At 43.3% G+C, this 17,389-nt stretch overlaps 1 protein-coding gene across 1 annotated transcript in view; it reads left to right on the forward strand.

The window, feature by feature from the left end:
* The window catches only part of bma (SCY1-like protein bma), a 136,020-nt gene that overhangs the window by 62,174 nt on the left and 56,457 nt on the right, over positions 1-17,389 (forward strand). Inside the window, exons 4-5 of the mRNA XM_075873323.1 lie at positions 798-945; positions 11,524-11,670. Coding sequence (XP_075729438.1) covers positions 798-945; positions 11,524-11,670 — 295 coding nt within the window. The remainder of the gene's footprint in view (positions 1-797; positions 946-11,523; positions 11,671-17,389) is intronic.

Raw genomic sequence — 17,389 nt, forward strand, 5'->3', positions numbered from 1 at the left:
GCCTCGTTGCAACTAGCCGATCTTGGGAACCTTTTGAGACATGGCAGCAGCAAGGGTCTGGCTAACGATGTCCTGCTGGACGCTGGAATTTTTTAATGAAATTTTATTCATATAAAAGCTGCACATGTTGCATTTGTTTACCTTTATTTACGGATTCTCGGCAATCCCTATCAACATTCCATATTTTCCACTACTCGGCAAAACCTAACTATGGGTTCAACGTTAAAAATTTCCTTCAAATATATATCAACAGTTGTCAAATTGGAGCTTGTACGCCGCAGTATGTTGATACGTATTTGCTAGAGAAATCTGAGCTAGACCTTATGAACCAAATACCTGTTCGTTTTACCTATCTCTCTCTTTTCATCCCTCAATCTCCTTCCCCCGGTGCACGTTAGTAAACCGGACCTTCCTGCATTTCCCTCCTCTACCTCCTCCCCTCGTATGGTACTCCGTAGTCATCGCGTGGTCAGCAAAGTAAACGTCATTGCAAGTTTCGCCATCGCTGTACCTTCCTGCGATACATCATAAGCAGTGGTTGAAAAAACCACTACCAAGCTCTTCTATTAATTCCTTATCCGAATTCTACATCTTCAATCTTCAGGCTTAGCAGCATCATGCCACGTACTGTACAAAAATGCAGAAGTCAACTTTCGTGCTTACAGCGAAAGCTTAGCTATTGATACGCAAAGGCAGTGAAAAGAACAAATAAATCTTACGAAAAGATACAGAGAGCAGTGTCTTATCTTCAAACGTCCAACGTCAAAATATGCGTTTAATGTCTTTCTTTTTTACAGTGAAACCTTGGCATTTGCCACGGAACCAGTTTTGGGCAGCCTGGCCAACATTCTCAACTGCCTTGAGGATCGCCTGCCACAATGTCTACCGCAGGAGGTTAGGGACTACCAGTTCCTGGACATCGAGATCAAATATGGACTCCTACAGGTAAGACACATATTCACGGTACTAACCTGTGTTATGGCACGAGCGTGCGTTTCAAGAGCTGAGCTATTTATTCTGGTGGCCTTTTGTATTATGTCATCGCTTGGCGTCGCGCTTCAAGTAACAAAATAAGTAAATAGGTTAGCGGTACTGTCTGTCTGTCGGCGACAACATGGGTATGCATTGTAGCGAAGGATAACCTTCATACCGCGGACGACTGTAGGCCACGTATTTACGTGAAAGAAAAGTGGAGGTGATATACACGTGAATGCGGGGTACTCCTCAACTTAAGAAGGGCGGAACACGAGGTGATCGTTCACAAATACAGTTGAATATTCAGCTTTGCTATGCAACACGCACGGTGGTCTACAGCGGATAAGGCATTGGGCGGCTGGCCCTCAGATCGCAAGGTCGAATACCGGATGCTGCGGTCGCATTTTCGATGGAGGCGAAAATGCTTGTGGCCCGTGAGCTTAGGTTTGAGGTGCGCGTTAAAGAACCCCATGTAGTCGAAATTTTCGCACTCTTTCACTACGGTGTATTTTGTAATCTTATCGTTTTGGGACGTTAAACCCTACCAATTATTATTACCTGTACTTCGCAGTTTGTACAGTTTTCAGGGTTTGGAGCAGGACAGATTATTTTTTTTCTGAGTGACCGAAAGGTGCTACTAAGTTTCTTTTGCCTTTTCCGCCACACTTGTGTTTTGTGGAAGTGAAATGTTGCAAGATTGCTGATCTCGTCTAATTTAAGAACAACAAAACTAATTGCTAACTGCGGACGCAATTTGGGCCGAAGGCTTGCAGATCTATTGGTCTTCAAGCAAAGAATTGCTCCGGTTGTTATTACTGTCTCTATAGCTCTCTTAAACGACCACCGAAAAATGCAGATCCTAAATGTACCGATGAAGTTACGTTCCAGCTCCCTATACTTCATACGTACATCTATCTCACCCCCGTCTTACTCCGAGGCACCTTTTAACGTGCACTGTATCACAGGGTCACCCAAACTTTCCCGGAAAGTATTTTTCTCTCTTTTATTCCTGCGATGGTCTGTACTCAAAGTTACGTTTTCGGTTCCCACGTACACGCTTAGCACCGGAAGTAGGAATGGAAGGTTTTTATTCTCGCTACTGAATGACCCGAAACCAACCGTTGTAGTTCTTCCGCTGTGAGACAATTTTCCGGTTTTCTTTTTTTTTTTCATTCGTACTCTCTACGTCTCTGCACAGCCCCTCTATTGAATCTCAAGCCCCGCCAGAAAAGTGCCCCTACTAAAAAAGACAAAGCGAAACAAAGACACTTTTTTCTTTTTGTTACATCTTTTTCCTCTTCTCCTTTCATTCCCTCCAACTCCTCTTCCCATTCAAGACACACAACAACCACTCCATTGTTCATGTATGCAAAGCAGAAATGGCCGGCATGGGAGGTACCCGGGTACGCACGAAAATGTTTCGCTGAACAGGAAGAAACGGTTCCATTCTTTCGTCGTTCGCGCGTTCCTCAAATGCGTTCTCTTTCTCTCGAGATAATGAGTCACATTTACTTTCGGATTCTCTCTGAAGCACGTTCTCTTTTTAGCCTCGTGGATAATGACCCACCAAGCACGAGCCCGCGCGACACTGTGCGCCGATTAAGCGGGTATATGGGGGTATACTGATAACATTATGATAAAACCAGAATCAGGGTCAGCACTGTTATTGAGGTACACCATAGGTGCGCACATAGGAAGAGCTTGTGCCAAAATACGTTCTCGTGCAAACTGTGCGTTGATTAAGCGGGTACAGTCAGCGCACAGATTGAAAAGATAAAGCTGGATTCAGGGCGAGCGCTGTTATCGAGGTAAATGTAGGTGCAAAGAGAGAGAGAGAGAGAGAGAGAAAGAACTTGTGCTAAAGAACTAGCTCGCACAAGACTAATCTCTGATTAAACCGGTACAATAAGCAAACAGATAGCAAAAAAGATAAAGCTGGAAACGGTGCCACCACTGTTCTTGAGGTAGACATATAGAGAGCGTACGTGTGCTAGGGTCTTCACCACACAGTCTACATATGCCCGTGCAATCTGGACGCGTTCGTCGTACCTAAGCGTAATCGAATTCTGTTTTAGACGGCGCAGCGTGCGCTAAGAGTTACTGGCACCGTGCCGGTGCGTCGACACGCCTTCCTGGCCAGGTAATCCGCGATGGAGTAGGTAAGAAATCCCAACACGGTGAATGACGCCACAAAGGTAGGCAGACGGTGTTCCGACGACGGGGATTATTAGATTATCCACACACCGCCCCAGATCTCTTAGAATTCTCCCTCGTGGTATAGCCTGGCCTTGTTCATGGCGCTAGCGAAACTTTTCCAGCGAGATTCGCGCGATAGGTTCTGATCGTGTTCTTCTCTGTCTTCGGCCAGGACATGAGTGAGTCTCGAAGTTCTCCGCGTGCGCTATTGATTAGTCAATGTGAGATATGGCCTATTACAGCACGTGCCGTCGTCTATACAGTCAAAACTACCCGTATGAATAGAGAAGTCATCTCACCTTTAATCTAAGCAGGTATCTGGTTAACGAAAGATTAGCCACTCGTTGAAACGAAGGCTCCAGCTACAACTCGAGTTCAAACGTTTTTCATCGCTTCAAGCTTACTGTTATGTGATTCTTAAAAAAAAGAAGAAAAAAGTGATCCCCGTAACAGTCTGCACCATAGTGCGACACCTCAACAGTAGCTCACGAGGGATGGGGGTAAAGGAGGGATTAAAAGGATAGGATTAAAAGGTATATAGATAGATGAAGGGGAGAGCGAGGTACAGGGACAGCGAACGACAGAAAACGAGGGGAGTTAACAGGAGATAGGAAAGAAGGACACGGTCGCCGGACACCTGGGACGGGGCACCAATCGGCGAGAGCACTTGTTGGCGTCAGGAGATGGCGTATAGGGCGAGCGCAGTCGGCCAGAGCTGCACTGTCGTCGGAGATCGCGGGGACGCAACAAGTCAGCACGAAATTCAGAGAGCGATTCTCAAGCTTAATCTGAACTTCTGCCGTGTGATTATCTAGGGATCGTGCCCTCGTAGGTCTGCAAAGTTTGAGGCCACAATATCACTCTTGCTGATGCATAGACGCGCAAACCAGCAGGAATGCTTTCGGTAGGTTTAGAACGCCGTGTACTTTTTAGGCCCACTCATTGCCTGCCTGCCTGCCTGCCTGCCTGCCTGCCTGCCTGCCTGCCTGCCTGCCTGCCTGCCTGTCTGTCTGTCTGTCTGTCTGTCTGTCTGTCTGTCTGTCCGTCCGTCCGTCCGTCCGTCCGTCTACTAAAGTTTTTACGTTACGCTTCCGCAAATGTAACAAACACGTGACTATTATAAAGCCCCTTCAGGTAAAAAATTTAGAAACTCCAAGCTAGTCGTAATGCCAACTGGTGGCGCTAACTGGCACTTCCACTTTTAAACGCACATATACACCCTATGAATGGGGAGGGGGCGAGGGATGACCATGGCCACAGCATTGGACTCGTTATTAGAAGTTCGTGGGTTCTGTCTCTGCAGCGACAAGCTTTCTTTTCGTCGAATTTAGTTTTTTAGCATTTACGCAACAATTTCATTCTAAAACATCCCGTAAACTCTCATTAGCATCGATGTCAGTTATTTCTCATTATTGTTGTGTCTTGCGAAGATAACGAACCTTTAAATTTACACTTATTTTCTAAAATATAAAGTATTTCTGCACCGTTGTTCCTTGAACGCTAGCTCTGCAGCTTTTCCTAACTTCTCATTTTCTCGGCAAGGTAGCATTCAGTCGTTAATTATTCTGATCATCGCGTCGGTAGTTGAGCAATTACAACATAAATTGCGGCAATGAACACTTCGTTGTTTATATTGAAGAACCTGTCACGCTGCCAAGCTGATTAACCACATACAGACGTTCTTTAGTTGATGCTCCCAAGTGCGATAGTTCGTATTCGTTAAGTGCTTTTGGTGTAAGCCATCATTACGTGCAGCATCGGGTGCTGACACTGCACACATGTTCGCGCCAAGTATCGTTTTTTTCTGCTTTGGCAGAAATTTCAGTGTTCAGACGCTAACATGCTCACGCTTTTTACACGAGATGTGTCCCTGAATGCTCATATGAGTCACATCGACAGTAGCACCAGATGAAATATGCGAAGTCACTCGGCCTTCAGCTTCCGACGAGTAACATATTCTCTGAAATGATATGCAAGAATTTCTTCGCTCGGAAAGGAGGGGGGAGGCTAGACAGACTACATTGCTAAACGAGTTAGAACAGAGGCAAGATCATGACATAAGTGTCTGCGTCGCTTATACGTTACCGCCCACTCGCGCAGGTTGCTCTTTTAGTGAAGTTCTCGCGATAATTTACGCTTAATTATCTATCAGTGTTATGCATGCACTTCTGTTGTAGGTCGAAAAAATTCTGCGCAAAAAGGGAATAAACATGTGTGAATTTTAGGATTTTGCGATTTGTCTTGAAACTTGATTGATCATTATAATTGGTGTTTTTTTCGAGTTGCATTTAAAGTACTGTGGCTCTCGCACGCGTTCGTTAAATAATTAGCGATGTACAGAAGAAGTGTGCAGTAATTAACAGTGACACACCTGGATGGGTTACCCTACAATTACGCATTGGCATATTGGATGCATACCACGACCACTTGGTAGCTAGCCCGCGTTTCAAAGGGAAGTTATTTTAGCCTAGTCTTGATTGATTGATTGATTGATTGATTGATTGACTGATTGATTGATTGATTGATTGATTGATTGATTGATTGATTGATATCTGCTGTTTAACGTCCCAAAACTGCCATCTATGATCATGAGAGACACCGTAGTGGAGAGCTCCGGGAATTCCGAGCCCCTGCGGTTCTTTAACTACAGCGTAATCTGAAAGAAAAAAACTGGGAGAGGCGATTGGCTGCATGTATTGCAAGGCTGCATCCACAGGAAACCTACTTCATCCCCATCTCCATCATCTCTCATAAACCAAATTGACTTAGAAGGCACAAAATAATAATAACAAGGTGGTTCTCGTCTTCACGTCGTTTAAGTTAAATGCGTAAGCATGGGTCATCGTGGATAATTTCGTCTTAGTAATTATTTAATATTTTGCTATTATATATTGTCATCGTTTGTTGTTTGTGTTACTGTCTTTGTTTTTTCGCGCCACATCTTTGATGTCATGCCATCACAATCTTCAGCACCATCTTCACTGCCATCTGTGTACTATCGATGCACGTGTCGTCATATTTCCATCATCGTCTTCGCTATCATCGTTTAAACGTTTCCTTCATAGTCGTATATGACGCCTTTCTGACTTAACCCCTTCTTCCTCCATCGTATGCAACGCCATCCAGGTATCACTCAGGGTCATATCAATGTTGTTCGCAGCTCAATCATTGCTATCAACATCTCTGCGAAAAGCTATTACTACTTCTCAATACCTCTAACGAGTTGTACCATTCCCGTCACTTCATCTTTTCTTCCAGCCATTTTCAGTCCATTTGTGCGCAAACGTGAGGCATATATCAGAACGTGCGATCCAGGGACACGGCGTGTTGTGGAGCTGCTCTACGAAGTTCGCTCCAGAATAAAAGCACGAGTTTGAAGGAAGCACCGAATGCGACCGCGTAGCAGCGAAAATTCTCATCGTTCCACGTCAAAGAGCAAGCAGTGTGTTCTCCGTTTGCCTCGATCAAGGCACACAATAGCGATGAAAAATAGATGAGCTGGAAGCGGAGACACCTTCTGAGTCGTCTATACTTTCGTTTCATCAATAGGGGAGTGCATATAAGAACCGTTTGAGACGAGCCAGAGAAGTCCCAGCTCTAAATGAGCGTAGAAGAGTGATCGGTTTCCGTGACCGCCTTCGCCTCCCGGCTGGCTTCTTTCGGCTCGCGACTCGCACTGTGGGCCGTAACGGGGTAGCCTGTTGTTTTTGTTTCATTGTAGTCTCCCACTGATGGTCTCTGTGTTCTCGGTTTTCTACGCTTTCTTTAAATTGAAGTCGCTGTGGAGGGTGATGGGAGGGGACGGTTTGTCTCTCGCTCTACTCGTGGAATGTAATTTAAGGGAGTGCTTCGGTCGTGAACTTAACTTTCGGGGCGACGCGAACAGACTGGGACGCTTTAGGCGCGATAGGAAACTCCGACGTTGGGTACATTAGGACAGAACTGTGGTTGTGGGTGGGAAGATCTGGAAGAAGTGCTGCAAAATACGCGCGGGTTTGCAGATCAATTTAGGGGGCGCGCGCCGTCTGTCACTTGCCTCGTGAATAAAGTTGGGACGAAGTATACAAATGGAGGGAGAAGGTTGGACAGCAGGAAGAATAGAAGCGAGCGTATAACCAAAACAAATATGTGAGGAACAAAAGAAGGTATAGAAAGCAGGTGAGAGAATTCACAAAAAAAAATAAGAATTAAAGAATGAATACGAAAAAGTATGGTGCCGAGGAAGAAAGAGAGGAAGGAAGAACAACAAGACAGAACGCAGGGTGGCGAAAAATAATGAAACAGGAGGGAAATTAAAGGAACTAGTCCAGAATATGCTGGCCAAATTACACTGCAAGTATTAACACTAGCAATTAAAAGCATTCTTACTGCCAGTTCCCAAACTATGGATGCAAAAGTGGAAAAGAATATACTGCTCAAGCAATCCATACAAAATTTTAAGCACTGAAGCTTTAACATGAGTTTTGTCTATTTATCACAAGCTGATATTTATTGAAATACCTTCCGTTGTAGCTTTTCATGTCTCTATAACACCATTTAGGAAATGACCACTTCAAAGTTCACGTTTTCTGATGCTAGCTTACAGGATATTAGTATTGATTGATATGTGGGGTTTAACGTCCCAAAACCACCATATGATCATGAAAGACGCCGTAGTGCAGGGCTCCGGAAATTTAGACCACCTGGGGTTCTTGAACGTGCGCCCAAATCTGAACACACGGGCCTACAACATTTCCGCCTCCATCGGAAATGCAGCCGCCTCAGCCGGGATTCGACCCCGCGACCTGCGGGTCAGCGGCCGAGTACCTTAGCCACCAGACCACCGCGGTGGTGCAGGATATTAAGAGCACCTATTTGACTTTGTAGGTAGCGATTCATATTACGGTGGCTATCGTTTGTAGCGATATATGTATGTTGATAAAACATGAAGATAAAACTTTCGCAAACGTGAGTACCTTTGCAAGTAGCGTAAGCTAGCGTTGCTTCGTCGTTTAAACTTCGGCGCATTTACGAAGTGCAGTACTTTGCCGTAGGCTAAACATACTCGTATTCAAATTGACTGTAAAACAGGTAAGTTTGTCTCGACGCATTTCTATAACACAGCTATTTTTAATGGACTCAGTTTTGTTACAAAGCAGTATCTCCATCACGCAACGCCAGCGAATATATATTCCAATCTTGGCTATGGAACAAGAACGGACGCCGTAGGTACTGTTTCACGAGAGAGAATGCAATAACACAATGGCAATATTGACGTTACGATAATGATTGAGAAACTCTGACTAAAATAAGCAATAAAAGGTGTGTTACTGGGTCCCACGCTTGAGCGAGAGAATTGTGCTTTGTCCGTATGAAAACGACCTCATTGTTGGGTTGTTATTGTTTTTTTTTTTCAGAACGCTTCCTTCCATGACACCCCTTCTTCTTTCTCTCTCATCGCTTCAAGTCTCCTTTTGTACTGATAATATTGAGTTACGGAGCTGAAGCGTACGAGCACGAAATGTTTCACTCAACGCAGAAAATAAATTGCCGTCGAGAAGATCACTGAACAGGAAAACAAACAAGAAAAATAAACAACGTGGCTCTTGTTTGGGGTATCAGTATTGTCAACACCAAAGCTGGCGCGACAGTAACACTTCTGTTGCCGACGTCTTTTTTTGCATTTCATTACGACACGAAAAAGAAAAAAAAAACAGAGGAAAACCTATTTCGTTTTCATCTCCGCTGTGTTAGTGCTCTGACGGCTGACGTGCTTGAGGGAAATCAGTTTACGATTGCACAAGAATACTCGTAGGAGGAAGGAAAATTGAGTCGAGTACGTACTCGGTTCAACGACGTGATGGCCCGCATGCAAGGCGCTTCCCAAGATGAGGTTGAAATGAGACGCGAAAATTTGGATTGTTGAAAAGAAATTGCATCTACTCAATCAGTCTGTAGGCCCTCTATTCTTCTCTTGCAGTGTCAGAGCTCGTTCGGGTAACGTTACTTTGGGGTTGGTTGTTTTTGTTTAGAGAAACACAGAAATTGTGAAAGTGAGCACAATGAACTGCTTTCGCAAGCACTGAGTACTTGAATAACACTGATCTCGTTCTTCCTTCCAACCTGAAAGCGTGTTTCTCCTTAGTTAAAGTCTTCCAACAGTGAAACAACCTTCCAAGGCCTTATTTAGCCTGCTTGTCGTCATTCTGTCGTGCGATTGTTCCGTGCAGTGAGTCGTACAGCACCGAACTAAACGCGTACATACGTGAACAGCAGTTCGAATTGAACATTACCTTGACTACTCGCAGCTCAGATACGGGGAAATGAACAGTAACTTAGTGGAAATGTCGGCAAGAAGGTACTTTAAAGAACTAAGGCTTCCTAGTTGAAGTTTAACTGTTCGGAAACAGTAAAATAGGAAAAAGCTGATCGATGGGCATTGTCTTTCTCCTGTGGAGTAGTTGGCGCTAATACTCATTTTAAATAAGGTGTTTATTTGTTTTTAACGCTCTGATGGTTACGTTGTACGTATAGTGAACAGTTTTGTAAGACCAGCATGTGTTAGCGTTGGCCCTTCATGATCCTCCTAGCTTCCCTCCACCTCTAAGACCCGCTTCTCCTGTGTAACGTCCACGATGCATTGAAACAAGCTTTCGAGGCCTTACGTGGGCTCTAGGGAGTTATTCAGTGGTAGTTGTTACATGCAACAAGATGTAGTGAGTACGCAACAAAGTAAATAAATACAAGCGCAATCAATATTTACTTCACATCGCATAAACATTTGTAGCAGAAATACGAGACACGGTACCGTATCTAAGCTCTAGAACTATCTAGAGCGCTCTGCCTTTGGGCTTCAACGATAGTTATAGCGCGAGAACAAAACGACGACACAGAGACAAGAAGGATCTTTCGTGTCCTTCTCGTCTCTGTGTCGTCGTTTTGTTCTCACGCTATAACTATCGTCCTTCTTGTCTCTGTGTCGTCGTTTTGTTCTCGCGCTATAACTATCGTCATGCCATACCAACTAGCCCAAGCTGCCATACTTCGGGCTTCAACTTTTGAAGCGCAAAATGATTGGAGCGTATTGGCGATTTTGACCTAAGCAATTCTTCGTTGAGGTACAATCTCTTGTCCATATAGACCAGCTGTCTAATCCTATTAGAATTGTGCTGTACAGTGGTTTTCGCTCCAACTTCAACACTAAGCTTTGCACGAACGGTGCAGTTGGTTTAAGACTAAAGAATGCGACGTAAGTACATTCGAAATATTTGGTATGTGTTGACTTGTGCAGTATGAATAACTGAAGATTTTCCCCGCTGACAGATGACAGATGAGCGCAATGTTAATAATACCCACGGGAGCGTCAGCCAGTGCTGTTTTTTTCACCAGTTGTGCCACTTATGTGTCATAGTTACTAGTTTATTGATGTCACCATTCTAGTATTAAATGGATTCATCACTGTAATGAATGCTTTAATCGTTTAACCTACGACAACAAAGCTATATAAGATGAGGATGAATCTCTCACTCCATTAGATATTATGAGTCATGCCTGTTTTATTAGTGTTCGTGTTTTGACGTCTCATTCTGTTTTGGTAGTAACGCCTCATTATTGTTAACGACAAGCCTAGTCAGATAAGTTTTATGAATGGCGATGGTTATCTTTATCCTCAGTCATTGACTGGAAAATGTTCAATCTTTGTCATGAGGCTCTTACATCGTCATATCTATGATGGCAGTCATGAGCAGAGAAAGAGAGAGAAAAAAAAAGGAAGGCCGGGAGGTTAACCATATACTGGCATTTGGTTTGTTACCCAGCACTGCTTGTGGGAAAATAGGGGCAAGAAAGAGGGGGTAGATAGAGAGGGGAAAAAAGCACGTGCAAACATGAGAAAACGCAAACACACACAAGAAGGGCGTTATGGCTACAACCATTCAGCAAGGCCGGTCGATCACAAAAGTGCTGTAGCGCTTTGAGAGCCTTCTTCTGTGAAGCTGCATCTTGTCAATATTGTAAAATTCTTCACTACGACAGAGGTTGATTATCTAATTCGCTGAGTCACTTAGTCGTTGTCTAGTGTACTCTAGGCAGTCACAAAGGCAGTCACATGAGGGTCATTATGTTTAATCCGTCTCTGATGAACGTCACTTTTTATTTTGATTAGCCATTCTGGAAACGTACATTTACGATTACAAATACTACTTTAATTATGATTGCAGACAAGGCTAGTTGGATTCAACTCGTGATGATGTTTAAAACATCTAGGAAGGGTAACTAGTGACTGCTTCTTTTGTTGTGAACCTTTGAACTTACGAAGACAGTCATGAAGTCTAGCAGAGTGCTGAACATTTTCATTGTTTCCGTCTCGTGCAGCTTACGGAGGCGCTGTCATTCCTTCACTACTCGTGCAAGCTGATCCACAGGAACCTTTGCCCTCAGTCGGTGATCGTCAACAAGCGTGGCACATGGAAGTTGGCTGGCCTAGAATTCACCGAGAAATGTAGCGACACCGACCTGCTGGTAAGCTGACGTGCACTCACTGACGTGCCCCGTATTTCCGAATGCTTCTTCGCAATCACAATACACCGCAATAACGCGAAAACACAAAAGCGTAAAAATAGAGACGCAAACGCATCAAAATGATAGGATCGTGAGCAAGCACTGCTCGTGTTGCTTACAATTTGAATCTGCACCATATTTATTAACCTAACGTCCCTCAGTGCTTGTTCTGTCCTTACTTCGTGTCTGCGTCGCGTTTTCATATTTGCGTGGCGTGTAGACTGAATTCATACCAAATAACGTAGCTTACTTCACTTCTGCAACGGCATTCAGTTGTAGACTGTACGGCTTCATCCAAAATGTTGCAGTAAGTTCTTTGCTACGCACAATATGTGCTGCCAAACGTATACATAGTAGCACGCTGTTATAATAAAAACTATCAAACGTCTATGTTCTTTGAAAGGTTGTTTAACTATGACATCAATTACTACCTGTAAAATAATGTAGCCAATTCTGCGATCACGTTTCCATATTAACACTGCATTTGCAATATATTTGTAACAACTGACCTAGGTTAGGGCAGTTCTGCAATAAGCCTGATCTGTAGACTCTACGGTACACTTTTATTTGAAATATTGCTCTACTTTTTTATTGTCGGCACAATGCATTGTCATACGAAAAAAGTGGTACTCTGATTAAGTGAAATCCTTCGCAGTCATAGCAACATTTTCAAATTATGATATTAACTATTACCTGGACAATGAAAGTGATATTTTCATGAGAAAAAGATAATAATTCAAGTTTAACAATTTTTATTGCGAAGAAAATTTATGTCACGACAATCATGATTGACGGCAGTAAGTCTTCCGTTTGCATTCTAAACTCCAGTGTTCTAAAGAGAACTGGTGTATCGAATCGTCATCCTACCTTTCATGACAACGTCGCAAATGCTTCACTTTCAAGTCAGCAACTGAAGGCTTTTTTTTTACGGAAAAAACACCTCTAGCAATACTGAAGGTTTCTATCATCATAGTATCATAGAAACTTTTAGTTCATTTAGTGCTAGTAAAAAGGGAAATTTTTTCTCCTATTGACGTAGCTGAGTGGCTACCTAGTACACTGAAAGCAGAAAATTTATAACACGATTGCTTGGTGACTGCATTAAAACATTTAGAGCCTAGTAAGCTGGTTATCGAATAACTTTTTCCACTAAGCAGAAATTTACCAAAAGGACACAATATTGTTTTGTTTTCATTTTCCCCTGGAATCTATTCCTTACTGTCAAAAATAAATTTGAACAGATAGCTCAAAATTTTCTTCAGACAGGCGTCTGCATAGGATTTCGGTCGGTGAGTAACCTCAAATACTTAGAAGTTGTACGTTGAAGCCTACACTTTGCTTGCTGCCGCCACTTCATAAAGGAGGCAGCACAAATGTTTGTAACAAAGTCTGTTCAAAGTCTGCCAGTGGCTTACTTCCTAGCACGAGGCACTTTGAAAGTGTTTCTAAACTTCAAAGCTAATAACGTAATAGCCACGAATAACTTCAGCGTGCACGCATGGTAAAATTTAAAGCTTTCAAAAAGGTTAACTCCATTAAAAGCTTTCCTTCTTTCTTTTCTTTCTTGGTGTGAAACCGGCAAGATCGATCGGCCCGTTTACGCGAAACCAGTCAACACTGATCCCATGGTTCATACACACACGAAAAAATTGCACGTTTTTTTGTTCGAGCTCTAGCACTAGACGCTCCCACTCACAATGCACAGCAATCATTCTTGAAGTTTCTCTGAGACAAGTCGGCTCTTAAGACGTGAATGGAGGCATAGTTTCTTAAAAGGTTGGTGCCTACAGCGCATTTAAGTCTAAAATAATGAGCTAAAGACCGATACTAGAAAAGAAACGAGTTTCTATGGAGCCATGCCACCATAACGTTCCATCAAAGCTCGTTGAAAAACCATGAGTTTTTTTTTAAGAGTTGGAGTTGAGCTTGCGTGTAACCACGTTCGCGTGAATGTCCCTAAGAGCTTTCCTTAAGAGAGCTCATTTTTTTTAACAGACGGGAAGTGCTCGGTCGAAAAATTCCACCGTTTGGGAACGCTTTTAACACCCCAGTTTGTTCTCTGCCAGTTCGTGCACGAATTGTCTGAAAAAAGATGGACAGCCCTTTTACGGGGAGCCGTCTTAGACTCGACCTCCTAATGGCTTGTACACTCGCTGTGCCATTGCATATATACGAAGATACATGATGGACCCTAAATAGGCGGGTACTTCTCATTCAAGAAGGTGTTCGCAGCTAATGCATCTCGTTTAGCATGCTTGTTCCACTGATGATCGAAAACCGCAGTAGACACGACTGCCCGGACCGCACTTTAAAACGATGCGTTCAACGCAACAAAGACCCGTTTTTTTTTCTTCTATTGAACGTATAATATGGAGAGACGTTGCTGCTAATGTGTGGCAGCATCTACTTCTTTTTTCTTGCGTAATAGCTCCTATTCGCAAATTTGTGAGCAAATATACAACTGTAGCACTAGTCTGCGTCCCCTCTTTACTAACCCCTTTCGCTTCTTTCGCGCTATTACCTTTCTGATTATGCAGTACCAACTAACTAAGCCTACCAACCACCTTTCTAAGCAATAAAGGCACCGAAGATATCGGAGTGTTTTCAGTGCATGTAGAACGGTGAACACTGAGCCAAATACTTGTCCTCAACAAAAAGGGAAGAAGAAATACGACAGAAAACGGAGATAGGATACCCTACTTAAACCACACGCAGCAGTCAGGCTGCCTTTTTATCCCGTCTTCTCTCGCTTGCTTTTAAACACTCAAGGGACCGATGAGCACACGCAAACGCACGTGCACTCTTTAAATTTTTTAAGAGCTTACCTCTTTATACTTTTCATTGAATGATACTGACACGAGCCACTTTCCGCTTCATCGATTGCATTGTATTAATTTTGCAACTTGAACTTTTCGAGTAACATTGTATAAGAAAAAGTTGGCACTAAGTAGCTGAAGTACCTACTCGGGACAAGATATTGATACCGCATTCAACTCTCAAACGCGAAGCTTAAGGGCCCCTCGAGTTTTGAAACTTAAACTCATGGCATAATCATCTGTCGTATTCATTCTTGTTGTAACTGCTAATACTGTTAGCCTTCGTGGTGTCAAATACTTCGGTATTTCGCTAGCCACAGCACTGCAAAATCTATCAATTTTTTTTGTTATAAAACAATGATTATTCTAACCTTACCCTTTCTATGCCAAGTTGGTTGTCATATTTTACATATGTCCCGTTTACAACGCGGTGAAGCTTGAGAAACGCAGTATAATTAATGTATAACGTACTTATCATTATTGAATAATAAGAGGTAGAGAGCAGAAGGACATCACCGAAAATTTCAACCTCTACTACACCCTTGCATGTGGAACAATGTTAAACTCACGACGAGAAATAAACTAGAACTTCAGACGAAATTCTTGAGGCCACTGAATATTAAACACCAGTCTTATGGCTCGTAATTTATGAAAACGCCGCTGATTAGATATACGACATACAAACCATTAGATAAAAATACTTTCGAGACAGAACATGTTACAGAAAGTGTGACGAAACATGTCATACTATATATTAGCAAAAAAAAACATTTTTTATTTGCGGAATTCGGAAAGAAAAGAGATGTAAAAACTAGCTGCAAAGTACTCCTGAGATATGATAAGATAGGATAGAGCACTCTTTCTTATATTTTAGTCTCTTTTCTGTAGGCATTTATCGCACTAAACAAGGCTTTTCCTTCGTGAGTATGCTGCAGCAACCAGCAAAAGCAGTTGCATGTGTTGGTGCGATAAGTGGTGCCAGAAAATTATCCTAGGAAATCTTTGCTAAGTTAGGTGAAGAGTTTAAGCGAAATAATATAGCAATCACCATACTAGAACTGGATAACGGTTTCAAGCTCTTCACAAGCGTACGTTGACCTTGGATAATTTCGCAGAACTGCTGGCATCTGTTAGATGTCACTTAGGCAATGTATTCCCTGCTCGCTTCTACGCAGTCATGTAACTTCAGTGAATGCGGCACACGCCGCAGCAATATACTTCAACGTAAAGTGCTGAGAACTCTCAATAACAGGTAAACACAATCGAGATTCAATGGTAGTGCCTTCCTTTTAGTTTCGTCCCGTGACCCACTTTTCTGATAGTTTCAGGCCAGTACACTATTGCAAAAATTTGGCGCTAATGTCTACGGGAGATGTGACACACGATACTTGAGCCACTATTGGAATGATGTCTAATAGGAGGATCTGTCTTAGCATCGTTGAATAGTTTCCTTCTTGCTCTACATGGCCGGCTGCGATTTAGTCACTAGGTAAAGTTCACGAAAACATCAGCCACTTTGCTTCACCTTCTATCCTTCTATAAATGGCTGAGCCGTTCAAATCAGCTCACGACGTTCATACCGAGGAATTATTATATCCATATCAAAAGCTAAAATGAAACTGTTGAACAAATACACACGTGCGCTCAAAGCCGCACGCGCGAAAATCTGGTAAATACACGTCCCATCGTTGCTGAATGATCGCAGCACCGCACTTTTCTCGAGTAAATATAGTAGAAGACCATAGTGATTTTTCTCGCCCGCTCTTCAGCAACACGAACACCTTTTAGTATGCCCCCCCCCCTTTTTTTTAGTAATGACGACTCAGTGGTTGCGCCATTTTCGCACGCCCGTAAACCAAACAGTGGTCCGAAGCCAAAAACACCATCCGTGTCACCGTCGATTCCTCGGTTGCATTACAACCGGGCATCAAGAAGGAAGCTGGCCGCAAAAGGAGCGGGGTATCCGCTCAATGTCACCGTTCTCTGAGGGGTTTCAGATGCGGGAAACGCGAGGGCCCATGAAGAAGACAGGTCGATGTCGGCTACGACGTGCTAGCTTTCGCCTAGTTTTCTTTTTTTTTCATTTTTTTGTCCCTGCTCATTTCGTATTTCCGTGAGTGCTCTTAGGTGTATACGGTCAGCATCTCTGTGTCCGCTATCGCCAAAGGGTCCCTTCCACCTTGACGTGGTGACATTCTATATTTTTTCTCTTTTGTCCTTCCTTACCCTGTCGTCGAAGAGCCAGCTGGCGGTGGCTGTGATGCTAGATCTGGGCTACCTCCAGGCGGCTTCATGAAAGAGTTTAGCAGGGACATTCTGTGTAGACTGCTTGGTTATCGTTGCGGCTTATTCGGAACGTTCTCGTGTTTTTTTTCTGTTTGTTTTCGCCTGTTTGTGTCTTTAAAAAGCGAATATTTTGTCTCCCTTCTGACAGAGACGTCTGGCGCCAATCCATTTTTTTGCGTTTGTTCGTTTATTTCTACCCATTTTGTGCGTCACGAGTCTCGTGGAAACAGAGAAAACAAGAAACGGGGTGCAAAATCTGCCAGGTAGCGCTCATGCCGCACGTGTGACGTGACTTGATGCGCTCGTTCGCCTCCGCTGCATGCTCGAGGCACTCTAATGCAGCGCCTCCAGAATACCATTCACCGATTTTCGTGCGCAGAACATCAAATAAACGTTTTGTTCACTCTCCCCAGACGCAAGACTATCCTCTTTTGACGACATTTGCGGTGTAACATGCAGATACGGTGCCAATTTTTTTACAGTGTAACTAAATCTTATTGGTTAAAACGGCCACAAGATTTCAAAAAGAAAGTTCTTTCCCTCAATGTAACTTGATATCTTTTGCACCGGTCTAGTAA

The sequence above is a fragment of the Rhipicephalus microplus genome, chromosome 9 (assembly GCF_043290135.1).
Source record: "Rhipicephalus microplus isolate Deutch F79 chromosome 9, USDA_Rmic, whole genome shotgun sequence".
NCBI classification, from domain to species: Eukaryota; Metazoa; Arthropoda; class Arachnida; order Ixodida; family Ixodidae; genus Rhipicephalus; species Rhipicephalus microplus.